Source organism: Scardinius erythrophthalmus (genome assembly GCF_964197995.2).
Source record: "Scardinius erythrophthalmus genome assembly, chromosome: 6".
In the NCBI taxonomy this organism is placed as follows: Eukaryota; Metazoa; Chordata; class Actinopteri; order Cypriniformes; family Leuciscidae; genus Scardinius; species Scardinius erythrophthalmus.
This window is the reverse complement of record NC_138226.1, coordinates 1043644-1063643: the sequence shown is the minus strand read 5'-3', so window position 1 is coordinate 1063643 and position 20000 is coordinate 1043644. Positions and strand designations below refer to the sequence as shown.

The window sequence follows — 20000 nt, the reverse complement described above, 5'->3', positions numbered from 1 at the left end:
CAAATTCGCTGAACCGGTGAGCCTCTTCTGCACACACAGTTTCAGCACAAACATCTGCAAATGTAATTATTGAGAACATGTTGAGCGTTTAACTAACTTTTGCTTGCTCACTGTTGTAAAACTGAAAGGTTTGTACTAATGACATTCACTTTCACAATGAGCAGCACAACTGTTTTTAACACTGATATTAATCATAAATGTTTCTTGATCATCAGATCCTCATATTAGAGTGATTTCTGAAGGATCATGTGACACTGAAGACTGGAGTAATGATGCTGAACATTCAGCTTTGATCACAGGAATACATTACACTTTATTATATATTCACATAGAAAACTGCTGATTTACACTGGAATAATATTTCACTGTTTTACTGTATTTTTGATCAAATAAATGCAGTCATGGTGAACATTTTAGGTAGATTAAATATCTTTTCAACCAAATAATTTACATTTATATAAATCATCTGTTTGAAGGTCAAACGTATTTAAATCATCTGTTTGAAGGTCAAACGTATATAAATATGAAGGTCAAGCGTAAATAAATCATCTGTACGAAGGTCAAACATATATAAATCATCTGTTTGAAGGTCAAACGTATATAAATCATCTCTTTGAAGGTCAAACGTATATAAATCATCTGTTTTAAGGTCAAACGTATATAAATCATCTGTTTTAAGGTCAAACGTATATAAATCATCTCTTTGAAGGTCAAACGTATATAAAACATCTGTTTGAAGGTCAAGCGTATATAAATCATCTGTACGAAGGTCAAACATATATAAATCATCTCTTTGAAGGTCAAACGCATATAAATCATGTTTGAAGGTCAAACGTATATAAATCATCTGTACGAAGGTCAAACATATATAAATCATCTGTATGAAGGTCAAACGTATATAAATATGAAGGTCAAGCGTATATAAATCATCTGTACGAAGGTCAAACATATATAAATCATCTGTATGAAGGTCAAACGTATATAAATATGAAGGTCAAGCGTATATAAATCATCTGTACGAAGGTCAAACATATATAAATCATCTCTTTGAAGGTCAAACGCATATAAATCATCTGTTTGAAGGTCAAACGTATATATATAAAGATAAGATAATAAGACTTATGTTCATTTCATAAAGCATTATGGACTGGCTTTATTTTGACGTTTTTCTGGTAACACTTTACAATAATTTTCATTAGTTAACATTAGTTAATGTATTAACTAACATTAATTAACCATGAGCAATACATTTGTTACTGTATTTGTTCATCTTTGTTAACGTTAGTTAATAAAAAATGCAACTGTTCATTGTTTGTTCATGTTAGTTCACAGTGCACTATCTATTGTTAACAAAATTTTAATAAAGTATTAGTAAATGTTGAAATTAACATGAACAAAGAATAATAAATGCTGTATACGTGCAGTTCATTATTAACTAATGTAGTTCACTAATGTTAAAGGTATAGCGGAGGATCTTTCCGAAACTTAGATAAGACCCGCCCTCTCCACTTTTTGAAAAGTTTGATTGATTCACCAGAATGATTGACAATTAGGAGGACCAATAGTATAGGTGATCCACCCGGAAGTAAAAAATCCTCCGCTATACCTTTAACTAATGAAGCTTATTGTAAAGTGTTACCGTTTTTCTCTATGCTATTGATGAGTGATGTATAAAACTGTAATTCTGGTTGTCAGGATGAGTTGTAGACTTCAGAAAACATGTTTGTCTTCATGGCAGAAAAAGATAAAGATGTCTGACTGAATGCAATTTGTCTAAAACCTTTTTTCTTGCTATAAAAACTCGACGCACTCTATATAACAATAACATGTTAAAAGCCAGACTGATGTTTGTCAGACTCTACAGAAATACATGAGAAAGTCCTTGTCAAAGAGAAACTTAAGACAAACTTTCCCCGTCTCCATGGCGATGTTTTAAACTGGTGATGTCATCATTCCAGTCACGTATTCAGACTCTCCCAAGGGTTTCATTCTCCTCTGATGCCTCAGATCTGAAGTTTGTAGTGTCTTTACCTATTTCCACTGAGCGTGTATTTGTAAAGCTTCTGTTGTGGCACTAAAGGAAGGAACTCAGCGTAATGAGGTTTAACAGCCGCTGTTTTCTTCAACGGATGTGCTTGAGACGAGGACGGAAGCTTTGGGCCTTTACAGGGAAATAATTAAAGGAATACCGTCTCAATTTAGTATCTTTAATACAGTTTTATAATATTTATTAAGGTTTTGAAATATTTTTTTCCCCTCATTTTTCTTTAGTTAAAGTTTTAGTCATTTTGTTGTCTGCTTTTGTCGGTTTTATTTGTTTGTTTTTTTATACTTAAAGCCTTTATATATAATGCATTATAAATATATTTTAATGTATTAATTATGCCCTATAATGTATTGTATAGTCTCATTAGAAAGTATAATGCATTAAAACTAGTACTGTCAAATTGATTAATCGCGATTAATCACATCTAAAATAAGTTTGTAAATATATATATATATATATATATATATATATATATATATATATATATAAAGTGTGTGAATGTATAGATTTATATTTACAAACTTTTATTTTAAATGTGATTAATCGCGATTAATCAATTTGAGAGTACTAGTTTTAATGCATTATACATTCTAATGAGACCATACAGTGCATAATAGGGAATAATTAATGTATTAAAGTACTTTTATAATGCATTAAAATAATAATGCTCAGGTAAGTATAAAAAACGAATGCATTAAAACTAGTACTATCAAATCGATTAATCGCGATTAATCACATCTAACAAAAGTTTGTAAACATATATATATTTACAAACTTATATTTTAGATGTGATTAATCGCGATTAATCGATTTGACAGTACTAAAACACATTTATCTTAATATTATATCTATATAAATATTTACCGTATCATTATGAAAAGCTTTATAATGCATTAGACATAAAGGCTTTAAGTCAAGTGTTACCTGTTTAAAAAATGCTTGTATTATTTTTATTTTAGCTTTTGTTTAATTATTTTTAGTTTTAGTCATTTTACTTCTTCAACTTTAGCTAAACAGACAAATTTGTCAATTTACAGAAATATTGAATAAAAAAATGTTTTTTTTTTTTTTTTTTTTTGTCACTTATTTTGTTTCAGGTAATTTTTTTAACGAGTTTTAATAACCAGTAGTAACACTGATGAACTCAGTTCCTGGAGGGCCACAACCCTGCAGAGTTTAGCTTCAACCCTAATTAAACACACCTGATCCAGCTAATCAAGGTCTTGAGGATTACTAGAAACTTCCAGGCATGCGTTTTTGGAGCTGGTTGGAGCTAAACTCTGCAGGGTTGTGGCCCTCCAGGAACTGAGTTTGACACCCCTGGGTTAAAAGGTCTCGATCACATCAACATAAACTACTCAAGCCAATGATTACATCATCATCATCATAATTACCTTTGGCACAGTTAAAGCTACTCAGTTATAAAATAACAAAAACATGTTAACTTATGCTCAGTTATTTTGAGCCTCGATCCAAAACAAACAAATTTTTTGCATGTTTGAATCCTCAGAGGACATCAGCTTATAATCTAATAGCAAATAACCAATGAAAGACAGAAATACTCATGCATTAGAATAAAGCTCTTGAAGTTACTGATGTTTTTGTCATATACAGAACTGTGAACAATCTGAAAAACTCTCAAAATCGAGGCCCTGAAAACACTGTTCCTGAGAATACCCTCGACTCTTTCTCCGGGTTTCCATTGACTGAAGCCATTTGGCCTGTTCTGAAAGGGTTTGTGATTCTGGCTCTTCAGGATCCTTGGAGACGAAAGGCCAGTTTGCGGGATCATTCAGCTCTCGAGGCCTTGCAGCTCAGTCCGGTGATGCACCATGAATAGAGATTAGATTAGAGCTCAAACTTCTGAGTCTGAACTCATACGATTCTCACCGTCTACATTAACCCTCAACAACGTGTCAGTCAAAGCAGGAGATCAGTCAAATAATGATTGACATTTGAACTTACACTAATGAACCGCTCATGTTGGGTGAGTTATTATTATTATTATTAATAATAATATTATGAAACCAGATATCAGGTATGCAGTTCACAACATGACATGAAACTCAGCTTATAAATTAGTCAACTAATATTTTACATTATAACTTATATTATTTGCATAATAATAGGCCTAATAATAATAATAAAGTATTATTATTAGTAGTAGTAAAATACCAGATAAAATATCAAGACATTTGAACTTGAATTTTTTATTTGAATTATTTGCATAGTAATAATAATAATACTTTTTATTATTATTAATATTATTACGCTAAAAAAATCATATGATCAGTAAGCTATGACAACATATGCTTTTACATTGCTTTAACTCATCAAAATAAGTTAAGCAATTTTTAAGCAAGTTATACAAGATTCAACACATTTTTAAGTCAGTTTAATGTCATTTAAGTTTAAATGACTTAAACATCCAAGCTGATTGTACTTAATAATTTAATGCAGCAATTTTCTTACATGGTAAATAATTATTTTCATGATTTATCACAACTTTTTTTTTTGTCAAATCAAATCCGATAAAATTAGATAATTAGATAATTAATGTGGTTCAGATAACATCATATTTTATGATTCTGTTGATTAAACCAATCTCCTTCTTTGTATTAACTAAAAAAAAAAAAAAATTCAATGAACTAAAAGAATGAATTTTAAGGCAACCAGGTTATTTTTTTAAGTTAAACCAACAATATTTGTTTACAGTGTTACAGAGAATATTATTATTACCATTATTATTAGTCAACTTATAAATTACTCAACTAATGGTTGAAATTTGATCTTATTTCATTTACTCTAAATGAACTGGTCATGCTATGGTTTGCATGTATTAGAGTCAATATGTGATAAATATATAAATATTAATATTACTCTTTGTGTGTTAACCAAATGTATACAATAACAATAAAATAATAGTCATCATCATAATAATCATAACTATTATATTATAAGTCAGCTTAGCTTAGAGTTTTTGTTTATTTAACCAATCACCTTTGTTGTATTAATGTCAATGTCAATGTCACTTTTATTTGTATAGCACTATTAAAACAACACATGTTGACCAAAGTGCTTTACATCATCTCAGTATGATAGACAATATAGACACAGAGTAGACTATAGTATAGACAAAAAATAGTACAATAGTAATAGAATAAAAATAATAAAAAAATGATCATGAAAAGGAAGAATAGGCCATGGCAAACAAATGTGTCTTAAAAACAAGTATTAATTTTAAGCAAATTTTGAGTTGTTGATCTCAGGGTTCTTCCTATCTGATAAATAAGTCTGTGCAAGGCCATGAAGAGATGTATACACCAATAAAAGAAGTTTAAAATCAATCCTATATTGTACAGAAAGCCAATGTAAAGACGTTATCACGTTTTTTAATATTCATTAATAATCGAATAACATTGATAAAAGTTTTGAACCTTTTGCAGTCGCAGAATAGATGCTTGACGATTCAATTGTTTACTTTAAACGAACTCATAAATTTAACTGGTAACTTACTTTTTTAAGTTACAGTGTAGGGAGAGGGGGGGGAGGGGTCTGGAGGGAGGGGGAGGGGAGGGGTCTGGGGGGGGAGGGGGAGTAGGAGGGGGAGAGGTGAATCCCTGAATCCCTGCTGGTGACGTCACGCGCGTGCACCTACTGCGAGTGAGTCAGTCGGTGTGAGCTCGCTCGCGGAGTCAGCGTTCCCGTTACCCGTTAAACTCTCAACACAGTTGATGTGACTCCTGCAGAAGTGCTGGAACGCTTGAAAAATGGGTATGTGAACTTATAAACCGAGTTTATTAAATACTTTCACGCTGTAGTTTGAAAGTTTGAGCGTTTTTTTCCCTCAGACTGTGACAGTTAGTTAGTTTACCTCAGAACGGACGCGCGCGCTAATGTTGTTGGAAAATACGTATTTTTTTCGCTTTGTTTCTGTAAAGTGTTTGTATTTCTTTGTATCTGACACAGTTCGAGAGTGGTCGGCATTACTCTAGGTAACTGAGCAGCTCTGAGAAGTGAGATTATGGATTACACTAAAGAGATTTGATTTCCTAACAACCGCATCTCATGTCAGCTATAAACAAGAGTAGGCTGAAGTAAACGGTGTAACATATTGCAGTCTGACAGCAGTTTGCTATTTTGTTTTGTTGTGCCCAGCTAACAAAAATATGTTATTAGAGCGTTTTTGCTAACGTTCCCATTAAGTAATAAAACATTATTTACGAATGTTCTCCGAACGTTCAAACCGTCCATTTAAATGTTTAAAATCTTCTTTAAATGTTTTTTTTTTTTTTTTAATATTGGTTATTCGAACGTTAAAGAAACATTCGATTTTATAATTCTTCAAACATTTTGGAAACGTTACATATGAATGTTCTCTGAACGTTCTGAAACATAAAAAACAAAACAAAACAAAAAAAACCTTACAGCCATCTTAAACCGTTTAAGAAAAAATATAGTCCATGAACGATGTATAGGCTAAATAATGTTTTTTGCTAACGTTTTCAGAACATTATTAACTTTGAACGAATTAATGAACGTTCTATTAATGTTTCTGGAAGAAAGTTTGTTCTTAGTAAGTTTTAGAGGAACGTTCTCTGTCAGCTAGGCAAACAGTGTTTTCTTGCAATTCTGTTTGAAAATCGAATTTTCCATTCATTTGAGCTCGATCTACGCTTAATCCTTCTTATTAGGATTGTTAGTTTTTAATGTGCAAATGCAAAACCAGTTTGGCAAAGAAAATCCTAGACCTGCATGTGCTGTTCCTGTGCATCTACAACTCAATCAGTGGTTCTTATTGAACATCCAGCAACCGCATTGTTAACCATACAAAGAGTAATATCATTTACATAATGTGATTTTGTCGATGGTTTTTGAGGTTAAAGGGATAGTTGGGATAGCCATCCCAGGTGTATGACTTTCTTCTTTCAGACAAACACAATCAGAGTTATATATATATTGAAAAATATCCTGTCTCTCAAGCTTTATAACGGGAGTGAACAGTAACGTTATTAACCTTTATTACTTTAAAGGTTATTACTTTATTACGGCCTTTATTAAAACCTTGGATTACTTTTATGATGGGTGGATGCACTTTGTTGGGGTTCAAACAGGGTTCGTTTGAAGGGCTTGAATTATTGAAAGACAATATATGTGAAATTAGAGTTTAATTTTATTGATAAAACAATATTATCACACGAAATCAACGCTGCAACCCGTCTGATATAGATATAAAGGCATTTCGCATGGTTATGAGCGTGATATTGCTGATATAAATATCTGCGGATATGATACATCTTTCTTTCTTCAGGCCAATCATATATTCATGGAAGAAAAATCATTTTGAAAATGTAAAGCGATATCTTTGTCATAGTATCTTTTCAATGGTTAAAGTTTCCACAGTCATTGCATGTGCTGCACTTTATTAGTTCCATTTTGTTTAATTAGTTTATTTTTGTTTGTTTACCTTATAAGATATTGTTTGATAAGTGCGATCTCTGATTGCAGTCCTCGGAAACCAGAAAAGTAGTGCTTGAAAAGTCCATGAATGGAATTTCATTTTACAGTGTCTATACAAACCCTTTACTCCCATTATGGATATTTTTTAATAGAACTGATTATGTTCGACTGAAACTCATCTAGGATGGCTTAAGGGTGATTAAATCATGGGATAAATGTCATTTTTGGGTGAATTAACCCTTTAAGGGCATCACAACCTGTCATGCAATCACCCGTTTAATTTGACAAGCTTCTACCAAGTGACAGATGAAGTTAGTTTGAAAGAGTTTGTAGGATGCACAAACTTTGACACGAACAGCAAAAGAAATGGGAGGATTTTCTCTTCCCTTTCAAATGTTGTCTAGTGTGTTAATGCACAGTTATCCGTTTATTTGCACTCCGCATTGTTTTGCCTGCTGTCTCTGACCCATCCGTCCCAGCGTAAAGTCTTGTGTAATATGTCCTGCAGATGTTTGAGTAGATGTGGAGGATCTGAGCGAGGAGAATAGTCTGTATTGTGAGTTTCCACTCTGAAACGGGCAGATGAGGAGAGAGGCGCCACTTCCACGGATGTTTACCAGTATTTAAAAGCTCCCGACTGAATTATGGGCTTTGGGACAGTGAGAAGGGCTGTGGGCCAGATGGGCTCTCGCGCTGAGACGAGGATAAACGCTCTCGCCGGCTCTGTTCACGTTCAGACCTCAGGAATCTGCACTTGGTTTTACGATTAACCTGTTTTTAGTTTCAGCACAATATCAGTTGTTATGCAATATTGCAGTGTTTATTATGAATGATTTACAGGTGCACATCATTATTGTGTTAAAGTCCCACAAGTCGCAGTGTTGATGAAATTTCCACTGAAACAGGAAGCTAAGGCGGGACATATTGAATGGCTCCTCCCCCTTTTCAAATAGCCAATAGCGTTTAGTTTCCCTCACAGACTGACAGCTCATGGAAGCGAGCGCTGATGATACGCTGGATTCAATAGTAGAGGATTCATTCATTTCATTCTTAACCAGCGTACAGTTGGACAACGGAATAAAACTGGAGCGTTTGAGCAACCGAACACACACTCCAACACATAATGCTCCGTGTCTGTCAGCGGTCGCTGTGGTCAGGTGGTGTTTATAGCAGAGGGGGCGGAGCTCTAGATTCTAGAGAGCATTTGATTGGACAGAAGATGTGATGAGACACAGTGATGTCATAAAAATCCCTGATCCATTTTAGTGGAAGTGAGAGACTAAGTTTTGAATGCTTTATCTATTAAATGCAAATTTTGTCATTGTATTGGAACACACCAACATATTCATAAACTTAAGGCTAACATATTCATATTAAAAGATAAAAAACGTAAATTAATATTTCAATATTGCAAGTTTGCCAGATTGGGTCGCGTTTCTGTAGTTCGAATGAGACATAAGAAAACTACAAATTTGACTTGACTTGCAAGCTTTACAATAGTCAATATTTAGTTTTTCTTCATTTCTGATGTCGCAATACATCATACTTTCATAAAATCATGCAACATACTTTACCTTGTCTGTGGACATCGTTCATTCCAAAGCCGGTGCTGGGTGAACAGCGAGCGTGCGTGCGACGGGAGGCTAAATGATTTACGACAGCGGTAATGGACAATTCCGCTTCCAGCCTGTAGGGGGACCGCAGAGGAAGAGTGCTTTGGTGTTTTGCTTTAAAGCAAAAGTTAAGTTCAGTCATTAGTTTCTCACCCCAGTGTTGTTTCCAAACCTGAATGCTGTTATTTCGTCTTTGGAAAACAAAGGTAGATGTTTTGGAGGAGATTCATGCAGCTCTTGGAGATTCGTCCAAAACAAGAAAATAACAACTCACAGGTTTGGAACGACATGAGGTTGAGTGAATGTGCTGAATTATTGCTTTAAATGCTCACGCTGATAACTTGCAAGCCCAACATCTTGTTTTTATTTACTCTTTGAAGTGTTTCCTCGTTAAGTCGACGTGGTTTCATCGCTTGTTTTTTATGGCATGAACTGAGGCCTGTGTTTGTTGAGGTCTCCAGAAATGTTGGGAGGAAACTGGCAGGAGCGAGGAAGCAGACACGGGCCGAGCGGGTTCGATTCAAGCCGTCGCAGCTGACAGCGTGAGGATGCGTGAGAGCTTTGGTTTGTTCCCGCTCACAGCACTGGCTTTGTGTGTGTAGTTCATCGGCCTTGTCTTTGTGTTACTCCAGAGACTGTTGTCGTGAGGTTTGGAGATCCTGAAGAGAATAAAGCAGTGAATGAGTGATTCCTGCACTGCAGCTGCGTGCTATACTTACACAAGCCCACTTACTGTTACACCACTGATAGACGACTGATTCTGTGGGTATTGTTCAGATTTTACAAATGGCTGCTTTTGCTTTTTGTTTCTCACAAAATAATGAATGCATTTTAGTGGGGCAACGGATCACAAATTTCTTTCTCAACTGTTCACTGATGACAGAACTGAGAGAATACTTGCCGAGACGGGTGTTTAGACATTATTTTGTGTTTATGTGTTTGTTCAAGGGCAAGGAAACGCGAAAGAGGAATCAACTCGGTGTACGAGCGGTGTCTGAAACACACTCTCTCTCTGTCTCTCTCTCTCTCTCTCTCTCTGTCTCTCTCTCTCTCTCTCTCTGCGTGCGCGCGCTTCGAGTGTGTGTACGGTTGTGCGTACAGATAACGCGCGAGTCCCGATTTTCGCCTCTTCTTCCGCGTTTAAAATTGTTTGAATGTGTAAATTGGCAAGACAAAACACATCCAAATGATAAACTTACTCTAAAATGGTTCGATTTAGCAGTTAATCCGCGAATCACGCGTGCCGAACCGTGTCATGTAAACGATTGACAGAGTTACATTTTTGCCCATTATCCCGATTTCGCCCGGCATGTAAACCCCTTAACCTGCGTTCTGTCGGCTTATTGAAGTGCGCAGGTGTCATACGCCAGAGCATAAGCGTTCTTATACGGCAGATTTAAGCACACCCAGCCACAGCGAGTGTTTTCGGTAGGGAAGGAGAAATATATCGCGACTTTTTGTGCAGCCGAAGGACAAGTGAGTCTTAGAATGAGTCTGAAAGTGCAAGACACTGTGAAATGCTCTGGGGTTTTAATGCTTTATTTAACATCCAACCTGTTCCAAAACATCCAAACACATGGATGCTTAACTTTTGAGCAGTCCTACTGCATGTAAACCTGCTCAATGTTTGTGCAGTGCGGGATTTCAGGGTTACTTCACTATTTTACTTTGCTTGGTATCAAATGGCAACTCTTTTTGACAAACTCATTAAAAGAACTGGTTCATACGAGTCATTTATAATTGAATCAGAATACAGATCATGTGTGTGTTTGCGTGCAGCCTGCAAAAGACATCACATTAGAAAAGTTTGTCTATTTGTCTTTTGTGGTGCACGACAACCGACCAATGTTTAGGTTTTACGTGCAGTTTAGGGTTAAAAAGCTATACATTTTAAAATATATTCCATTACAAAACCGTTACTTTAAATCGTAATAATATTTCACAACTTTACTGTTTTTACTGTATTTTTTGGTCAAATAAATGCAGCCTTGGAGCAGAAGAGGCTCTTTACAAAAGCATAAATGTTACAGACCCCAAATTAATTATTTAACAATTCAGTTAACTGCATTGTAAACTATCACTTCTTTATACTGTATTTATTTTGTTTCTTTGAACCAGTGAGTTAGAACCGATCACACAAGTCAGAATCTGAACTACGGCTTCAGTTCTCTGTAGCTGTTCTCGTTCTCTTGTGGACAGTCATTTTTTAAGCACGACATAATGGACTCCTGGAAAGATTTAGTCACTTTTAAGCATTTATATTTTGCCTCAGTGTTTACAACATCCAGACAAGCATGAGCAACATATTGGCTTGTAATGAAATGTTTTGATTTGATTCACAGGAGAGCATATATATTTAAAATCTCTGGGTGTGTTTGTATTTATGTTGTTTGATTTAGTGGTTGATTCATAATCTGTCAAGTTTTGCAGGAAATATGTCATCTATTTGTCAGAAGTAATTTCTGTCTTGTGTCGGTTGATGACTCTCTCCGGCGATGTGCCAGTGTGGTTTTCCTAAAGTCAACATGAAATCTGAATTCACCCTATTTTCTTCCATAAGCCATGTTTCTTGTCTTGTTGTGCATAACGGTTCATCCTTTGTTCCAAAGAAAAACGCCGTAATCTTTAATCAAAATGCTCCCCCTCTGAAATTCTCCTGACCTGCAGATTCGTAACACCCACTTTGTTTCAATAAATTCTTGATGGATAAAATCAAGATCCTCCTCCTTTCTCTGTTGAAGATTCTGTTTTGAGAATGCATCACATTATGGAAGTTAAATGGATTGCAAATGGCATTTCATATTGACTTTTTAAAAGAGTTCATTCACCCAAAACTGAAAATTCTGTCATAATTGACTCACTCTCATGTTGTTCCGAACCATTGACCGTAAAAGCAACTACCACTTTGTGGCTTCAAAAAGTTCAGAGATCGTATGCATCACGTTTGAGCTTCAGCGAGAACCAATGAGGTTCATTCTCGTGTTACGCATCACGTTTGAGCTTCAGCGAGAACCAATGAGGTTCATTCTCGTGTTACGCATCACGTTTGAGCTTCAGCGAGAACCAATGAGGTTCATTCTCGTGTTACGCATCACGTTTGAGCTTCAGCGAGAACCAATGAGGTTCATTCTCGTGTTACGCATCACGTTTGAGCTTCAGCGAGAACCAATGAGGTTCATTCTCGTGTTACGCATCACGTTTGAGCTTCAGCGAGAACCAATGAGGTTCATTCTCGTGTTACGCATCACATTTGAGCTTCAGCGAGAACCAATGAGGTTCATTCTCGTGTTACGCATCACATTTGAGCTTTAGCGAGAACCAATGAGGTTCATTCTCGTGTTACGCATCACATTTGAGCTTCAGCGAGAACCAATGAGGTTCATTCTCGTGTTACGCATCACGTTTGAGCTTCAGCGAGAACCAATGAGGTTCATTCTCGTGTTACGCATCACGTTTGAGCTTCAGCGAGAACCAATGAGGTTCATTCTCGTGTTACGCATCACGTTTGAGCTTCAGCGAGAACCAATGAGGTTCATTCTCGTGTTACGCATCACGTTTGAGCTTCAGCGAGAACCAATGAGGTTCATTCTCGTGTTACGCATCACATTTGAGCTTTAGCGAGAACCAATGAGGTTCATTCTCGTGTTACGCATCACATTTGAGCTTTAGCGAGAACCAATGAGGTTCATTCTCGTGTTACGCATCACATTTGAGCTTCAGCGAGAACCAATGAGGTTCATTCTCGTGTTACGCATCACATTTGAGCTTCAGCGAGAACCAATGAGGTTCATTCTCGTGTTACGCATCACATTTGAGCTTTAGCGAGAACCAATGAGGTTCATTCTCGTGTTACGCATCACGTTTGAGCTTTAGCGAGAACCAATGAGGTTCATTCTCGTGTTACGCATCACGTTTGAGCTTTAGCGAGAACCAATGAGGTTCATTCTCGTGTTACGCATCACATTTGAGCTTCAGCGAGAACCAATGAGGTTCATTCTCGTGTTACGCATCACATTTGAGCTTTAGCGAGAACCAATGAGGTTCATTCTCGTGTTACGCATCACATTTGAGCTTTAGCGAGAACCAATGAGGTTCATTCTCGTGTTACGCATCACATTTGAGCTTTAGCGAGAACCAATGAGGTTCATTTTCGTGTTACGCATCACATTTGAGCTTCAGCGAGAACCAATGAGGTTCATTCTCGTGTTACGCATCACATTTGAGCTTTAGCGAGAACCAATGAGGTTCATTCTCGTGTTACGCATCACGTTTGAGCTTTAGCGAGAACCAATGAGGTTCATTCTCGTGTTACGCATCACATTTGAGCTTCAGCGAGAACCAATGAGGTTCATTCTCGTGTTACGCATCACTTTTGAGCTTCAGCGAGAACCAATGAGGTTCATTCTCGTGTTACGCATCACGTTTGAGCTTTAGCGAGAACCAATGAGGTTCATTCTCGTGTTACGCATCACATTTGAGCTTTAGCGAGAACCAATGAGGTTCATTCTCGTGTTACGCATCACGTTTGAGCTTTAGCGAGAACCAATGAGGTTCATTCTCGTGTTACGCATCACGTTTGAGCTTTAGCGAGAACCAATGAGGTTCATTCTCGTGTTACGCATCACATTTGAGCTTTAGCGAGAACCAATGAGGTTCATTCTCGTGTTACGCATCACATTTGAGCTTCAGCGAGAACCAATGAGGTTCATTCTCGTGTTACGCATCACTTTTGAGCTTTAGCGAGAACCAATGAGGTTCATTCTCGTGTTACGCATCACATTTGAGCTTTAGCGAGAACCAATGAGGTTCATTCTCGTGTTACGCATCACGTTTGAGCTTTAGCGAGAACCAATGAGGTTCATTCTCGTGTTACGCATCACGTTTGAGCTTTAGCGAGAACCAATGAGGTTCATTCTCGTGTTACGCATCACGTTTGAGCTTTAGCGAGAACCAATGAGGTTCATTCTCGTGTTACGCATCACATTTGAGCTTTAGCGAGAACCAATGAGGTTCATTCTCGTGTTACGCATCACATTTGAGCTTTAGCGAGAACCAATGAGGTTCATTCTCGTGTTACGCATCACATTTGAGCTTTAGCGAGAACCAATGAGGTTCATTCTCGTGTTACGCATCACATTTGAGCTTTAGCGAGAACCAATGAGGTTCATTCTCGTGTTACGCATCACATTTGAGCTTCAGCGAGAACCAATGAGATTTTACTGTGCAGCGTAGCGCTAAAGAAACAAAAGTGGCATGACATGTCCTGCTTGGTTATGACTCCTATAATCGTCTCCCAAAAGTAGTTCACTGGTCCTGTCCATCATGTTTATTTGTTTCTCTTCATAATCACAGTGCACACAAAGAGGAGCATTGTGAATTGTGATATGAAATGATATGGAAGCGGCAGTGCCGAGTGGGAGTGCTTGCTCAAGCATGGCCAATTTCCCTCACATTTGGGCATCAAAGAACCATTCAGAAGACAAGAGGGGCAAGAGCGAGTCGAATTTGCGGCCCTGCCCTGAATCGTTTCAGAGCCACATGATGGAGCTAGCAAGAGCTCAAAAGTGTTCGTCAAAGCTTTATAAATTAGTGCTACTGAAAGCTCCAGACTTCAGTGGTTTGGCCTTTCCAATCCAAATGTCAGTGAAAAGGCTTAAAGGGCAAACCTGTTATTTATGATGAACGTCTCAATAGAAAGATCAACCTCCTTTATTTGCATTGATTTTTTATTTAAAGATCCCCTGTGGTGAATATCAGGTTTTTAATGTTGTTTACATGTCTATGTGGTGTTTTTAATATGTTTTATGACAAACCATGTGTAAATTCATCAGTCAACACCATTGCAGAGTATTTTCTCCTAATTTGGATAATATTCATGGATCATACTAAATGAAACAAGAATGTAGAGTTACATTCAAGCTATTTTAAGGCATAAAGTAATTATTTTCCCAGGTCAAAATGTCATTTTGAAGATCAAAGATGAGTTTTAAGGGATAAAATGATTGACTACAGTGGGACTTTAAGAATTCATTTTTGTCAGTTTCATGAGTGAAGATGATTTGGGATGTTTTTCCCCCAAATTTTTGGCATTATGTAATGTTATTAAATAGAATGGTTGACTGCTGTCAAGACCTTGAAAATACCCTTCATTAGGCCTAATAATGGTCAAACTTTCAGGAAAAGGTTTAAAATAGTTTTTTTTTTATTATTATTTTTATCTGAAATAGTGATTCGTATTTATGCTTTAGTTTGCGATGAACGTGCTGAAATTATTCACATAACATTACAGCACATATTCGATGTACATTTTTTCCATTTAGCATTGCTGTACTATTTTGATGTGGACTGTATCGATGGAAAACTGTGAAAAATAAATCAATATGTTTTTCCCGGCTGACCTATTTACATTGCTGTACGCCAAGAACAGAAACCAGGACATAAAGAATATGTAAACAACAATCAGTCATTTTTAGGTTTCTGGGTCAGCGCTAGAGAGAATCAAGCTTTTGATTATGCATTTCAACAGCTGGTAGAAGACCTGTCAATCATATGAATGGAAGGATGTGATTGGGTCCTGCATTGAGGGTTGGACTATAGAATACAGACTCTAAACTCTGATTGGATGAGTATCATTCAAAGTTGTAAAGTAGCTGATTAACATCATATAATCCTCTTTATTTCACATTATCCAATGTTTATTCATCCTCCTGATAGCTGTGATAATGTTTATCACTGTAAACATTTATTTTTGTAAATACAATACTATTTATATTAGTACAGTATGTTTTACAAGGAAACATTTGTGTTACTTGCGATTTCTTTTTCTTTGTAATTTTTAATTAACTTTACTAGCAATTTCTGAGTGACAGTAGTTTCTGCTCCAATTTTTTCCGTGATAGAAGAATGTTGACACATTTATTTCTCATTTTAAACGTCATTTGTGGGGAATGTAGTGTCGTTTTCCTGTTATCTGCTGTGCTACGTTTCTTCAGTGTGTTCTTCCTGGCTGGAACTCAAATCCCGGCATGAAATGATATCTATCCTCCTTTGCTCATATTTCTTGGCTTTGGGCTTTTCAAAACATGCTATGTCGTTTGAAGTAAAATACCCTCAAGTAGTCGCGATCTTTCTGAACCCCAACTGCACTCATTTGCCACAGAAATAAATAGGGAAGCTTTCCCCCCACATTTCCGTGGTCTTGGTTTGAACTGTCTGAGTGAAAGTTATTGGGAATGTGGCTTTAAAGGGAGTCGAAAGGCCTGAAGATTTTGGCAGCGGGCCTGTGGAGCTCATTCAAGACTTCACAGATAGCTCTTTGTGCTCCGCTCATTTACTGTCGCTGCTAGTAGACAAAAGCCTCTGAATCTCTTCATTTGGCCACCGAGGAGCCCTTAACATGTGAATGGCCTGATGGAATCGCCACCGACTCTCAATTCACAGCCGCAATAAGAAACCCAAACTGAAAACCATAGGTTTGTTTCTGGAGGAAATGAGAATGCATGCCTGTGTAGAACTTCATTGCTTACTGTTTTAACTCAAAAGAGTTCATGCACATGTCTCTGCACTTTAAAAAACACTGGATTTTGTGTTGTTTTCAACCCAAGGGTTGGGCAAATATAGAACAGAACACATGTTGGGTTAATTTTACCCAGCAGATTGGGTTGTTTATTTAACCCAGCATATTGGGTTGATTTAATCCATCATACTGGGTTGATTCATTTTTACTATAGTACTAATTTTTTTTATTATTATTATTTTAATACATGAGTTAATGTTTACGGATTAACTTAAAACCAGCGATAAATAACTCAACCCCTGGGTTGTTTTATTTGACCCAGGATCTGGGTAACACAAAAACTACCCAAACAATGGGTTGTTACGTCTGACCCAGGATCTGGGTAACACAAAAACTACCCAAACACTGGGTTGTTACGTCTGACCCAGGATCTGGGTTACACAAAAACTACCCAAACACTGGGTTGTTACGTCTGACCCAGGATCTGGGTTACACAAAAACTACTCAAACACTGAGTTGTTACGTCTGACCCAGGATCTGGGTTACACAAAAACTACCCAAACATTGGGTTGTTACATCTGACCCAGGATCTGGGTTACACAAACACTACTCAAACACTGGGTTGTTACGTCTGACCCAGGATCTGGGTTACACAAAAACTACCCAAACATTGGGTTGTTACGTCTGACCCAGGATCTGGGTTACACAAACACTACTCAAACACTGGGTTGTTACGTCTGACCCAGGATCTGGGTTACACAAAAACTACCCAAACACTGGGTTGTTACGTCTGACCCAGGATCTGGGTTACACAAAAACTACCCAAACACTGGGTTGTTACGTCTGACCCAGGATCTGGGTAACACAAAAACCACCCAAACACTGGGTTGTTACGTCTGACCCAGGATCTGGGTAACACAAACACTACCCAAACACTGGGTTGTTACGTCTGACCCAGGATCTGGGTTACACAAAAACTACCCAAACATTGGGTTGTTACATCTGACCCAGGATCTGGGTTACACAAACACTACTCAAACACTGGGTTGTTACATCTGACCCAGGATCTGGGTTACACAAAAACTACCCAAACATTGGGTTGTTACATCTGACCCAGGATCTGGGTTACACAAAAACTACCCAAACATTGGGTTGTTACATCTGACCCAGGATCTGGGTTACACAAACACTACTCAAACACTGGGTTGTTACATCTGACCCAGGATCTGGGTTACACAAAAACTACCCAAACATTGGGTTGTTACATCTGACCCAGGATCTGGGTTACACAAACACTACCCAAACACTGGGTTGTTACGTCTGACCCAGGATCTGGGTAACACAAACACTACTCAAACACTGGGTTGTTACGTCTGACCCAGGATCTGGGTTACACAAAAACTACCCAAACACTGGGTTGTTAGGCCTGACCCAGGATCTGAGTTACACAAAAACTACCCAAACACTGGGTTGTTACGTCTGACCCAGGATCTGGGTAACACAAACACTACCCAAACATTGGGTTGTTACATCTGACCCAGGATCTGGGTTACACAAACACTACCCAAACACTGGGTTGTTACGTCTGACCCAGGATCTGGGTAACACAAACACTACTCAAACACTGGGTTGTTACGTCTGAACCAGGATCTGGGTTACACAAAAACTACCCAAACACTGGGTTGTTACATCTGACCCAGGATCTGGGTAACACAAACACTACTCAAACACTGGGTTGTTACGTCTGAACCAGGATCTGGGTTACACAAAAACTACCCAAACACTGGGTTGTTACGTCTGACCCAGGATCTGGGTAACACAAACACTACTCAAACACTGGGTTGTTACGTCTGACCCAGGATCTGGGTTACACAAAAACTACCCAAACACTGGGTTGTTAGGCCTGACCCAGGATCTGAGTTACACAAAAACTACCCAAACACTGGGTTGTTACGTCTGACCCAGGATCTGGGTAACACAAACACTACCCAAACATTGGGTTGTTACATCTGACCCAGGATCTGGGTTACACAAACACTACCCAAACACTGGGTTGTTACGTCTGACCCAGGATCTGGGTAACACAAACACTACTCAAACACTGGGTTGTTACGTCTGAACCAGGATCTGGGTTACACAAAAACTACCCAAACACTGGGTTGTTACATCTGACCCAGGATCTGGGTAACACAAACACTACTCAAACACTGGGTTGTTACGTCTGAACCAGGATCTGGGTTACACAAAAACTACCCAAACACTGGGTTGTTACATCTGACCCAGGATCTGGGTTACACAAACACTACCCAAACACTGGGTTGTTACGTCTGACCCAGGATCTGGGTTACACAAACACTACCCAAACATTGGGTTGTTACATCTGACCCAGGATCTGGGTTACACAAACACTACCCAAACACTGGGTTGTTACGTCTGACCCAGGATCTGGGTAACACAAACACTACTCAAACACTGGGTTGTTACGTCTGAACCAGGATCTGGGTTACACAAAAACTACCCAAACACTGGGTTGTTACGTCTGACCCAGGATCTGAGTTACACAAAAACTACCCAAACACTGGGTTGTTACGTCTGACCCAGGATCTGGGTAACACAAACACTACCCAAACACTGGGTTGTTACGTCTGACCCAGGATCTGGGTTACACAAAAACTACCCAAACATTGGGTTGTTACATCTGACCCAGGATCTGGGTTACACAAACACTACTCAAACACTGGGTTGTTACATCTGACCCAGGATCTGGGTTACACAAACACTACCCAAACACTGGGTTGTTACGTCTGACCCAGGATCTGGGTAACACAAACACTACTCAAACACTGGGTTGTTACGTCTGACCCAGGATCTGGGTTACACAAAAACTACCCAAACATTGGGTTGTTACATCTGACCCAGGATCTGGGTTACAGAAAAACTACCACTGGGTTGTTACGTCTGACCCAGGATCTGGGTAACACAAAAACTATCCAAACACTGGGTTTTTACGTCTGATCCAGGATCTGGGTAACACAAAAACTACCCAAACACTGGGTTGTTACGTCTGACCCAGGATCTGGGTTACACAAAAACTACCCAAACACTGGGTTGTTACGTCTGATCCAGGATCTGGGTTACACAAAAACTACCCAAACACTGGGTTGTTACGTCTGACCCAGGATCTGGGTTACACAAAAACTACCCAAACACTGGGTTGTTACGTCTGACCCAGGATCTGGGTAACACAAAAACTACTAAACACTGGGTTGTTACGTCTGACCTAGGATTTGGGTAACACAAAAACTACCCAAACACTGAAAAATAACCCCAAAAGTTGACCCAAAAGGCTCAACCCAGGATTTGG

The 20000-nt window shown here is 38.0% G+C and overlaps 1 protein-coding gene across 2 annotated transcripts in view; it reads left to right on the top strand.

Moving 5' to 3' along the window:
- The first annotated feature begins 5677 nt into the window (after nt 1–5677).
- gpm6bb (glycoprotein M6Bb) overlaps nt 5678–20000 on the top strand; it is a 48859-nt gene continuing 34536 nt past the window's right edge. The window contains exon 1 of one of the 2 annotated variants that reach the window (XM_081369017.1): nt 5678–5821. In XM_081369017.1, the coding sequence (XP_081225143.1) occupies nt 5818–5821 (4 nt within the window). In that variant the 5' untranslated portion in view covers nt 5678–5817. The remainder of the gene's footprint in view (nt 5822–20000) is intronic. The other variant, XM_081369019.1, reaches the window with a different exon arrangement.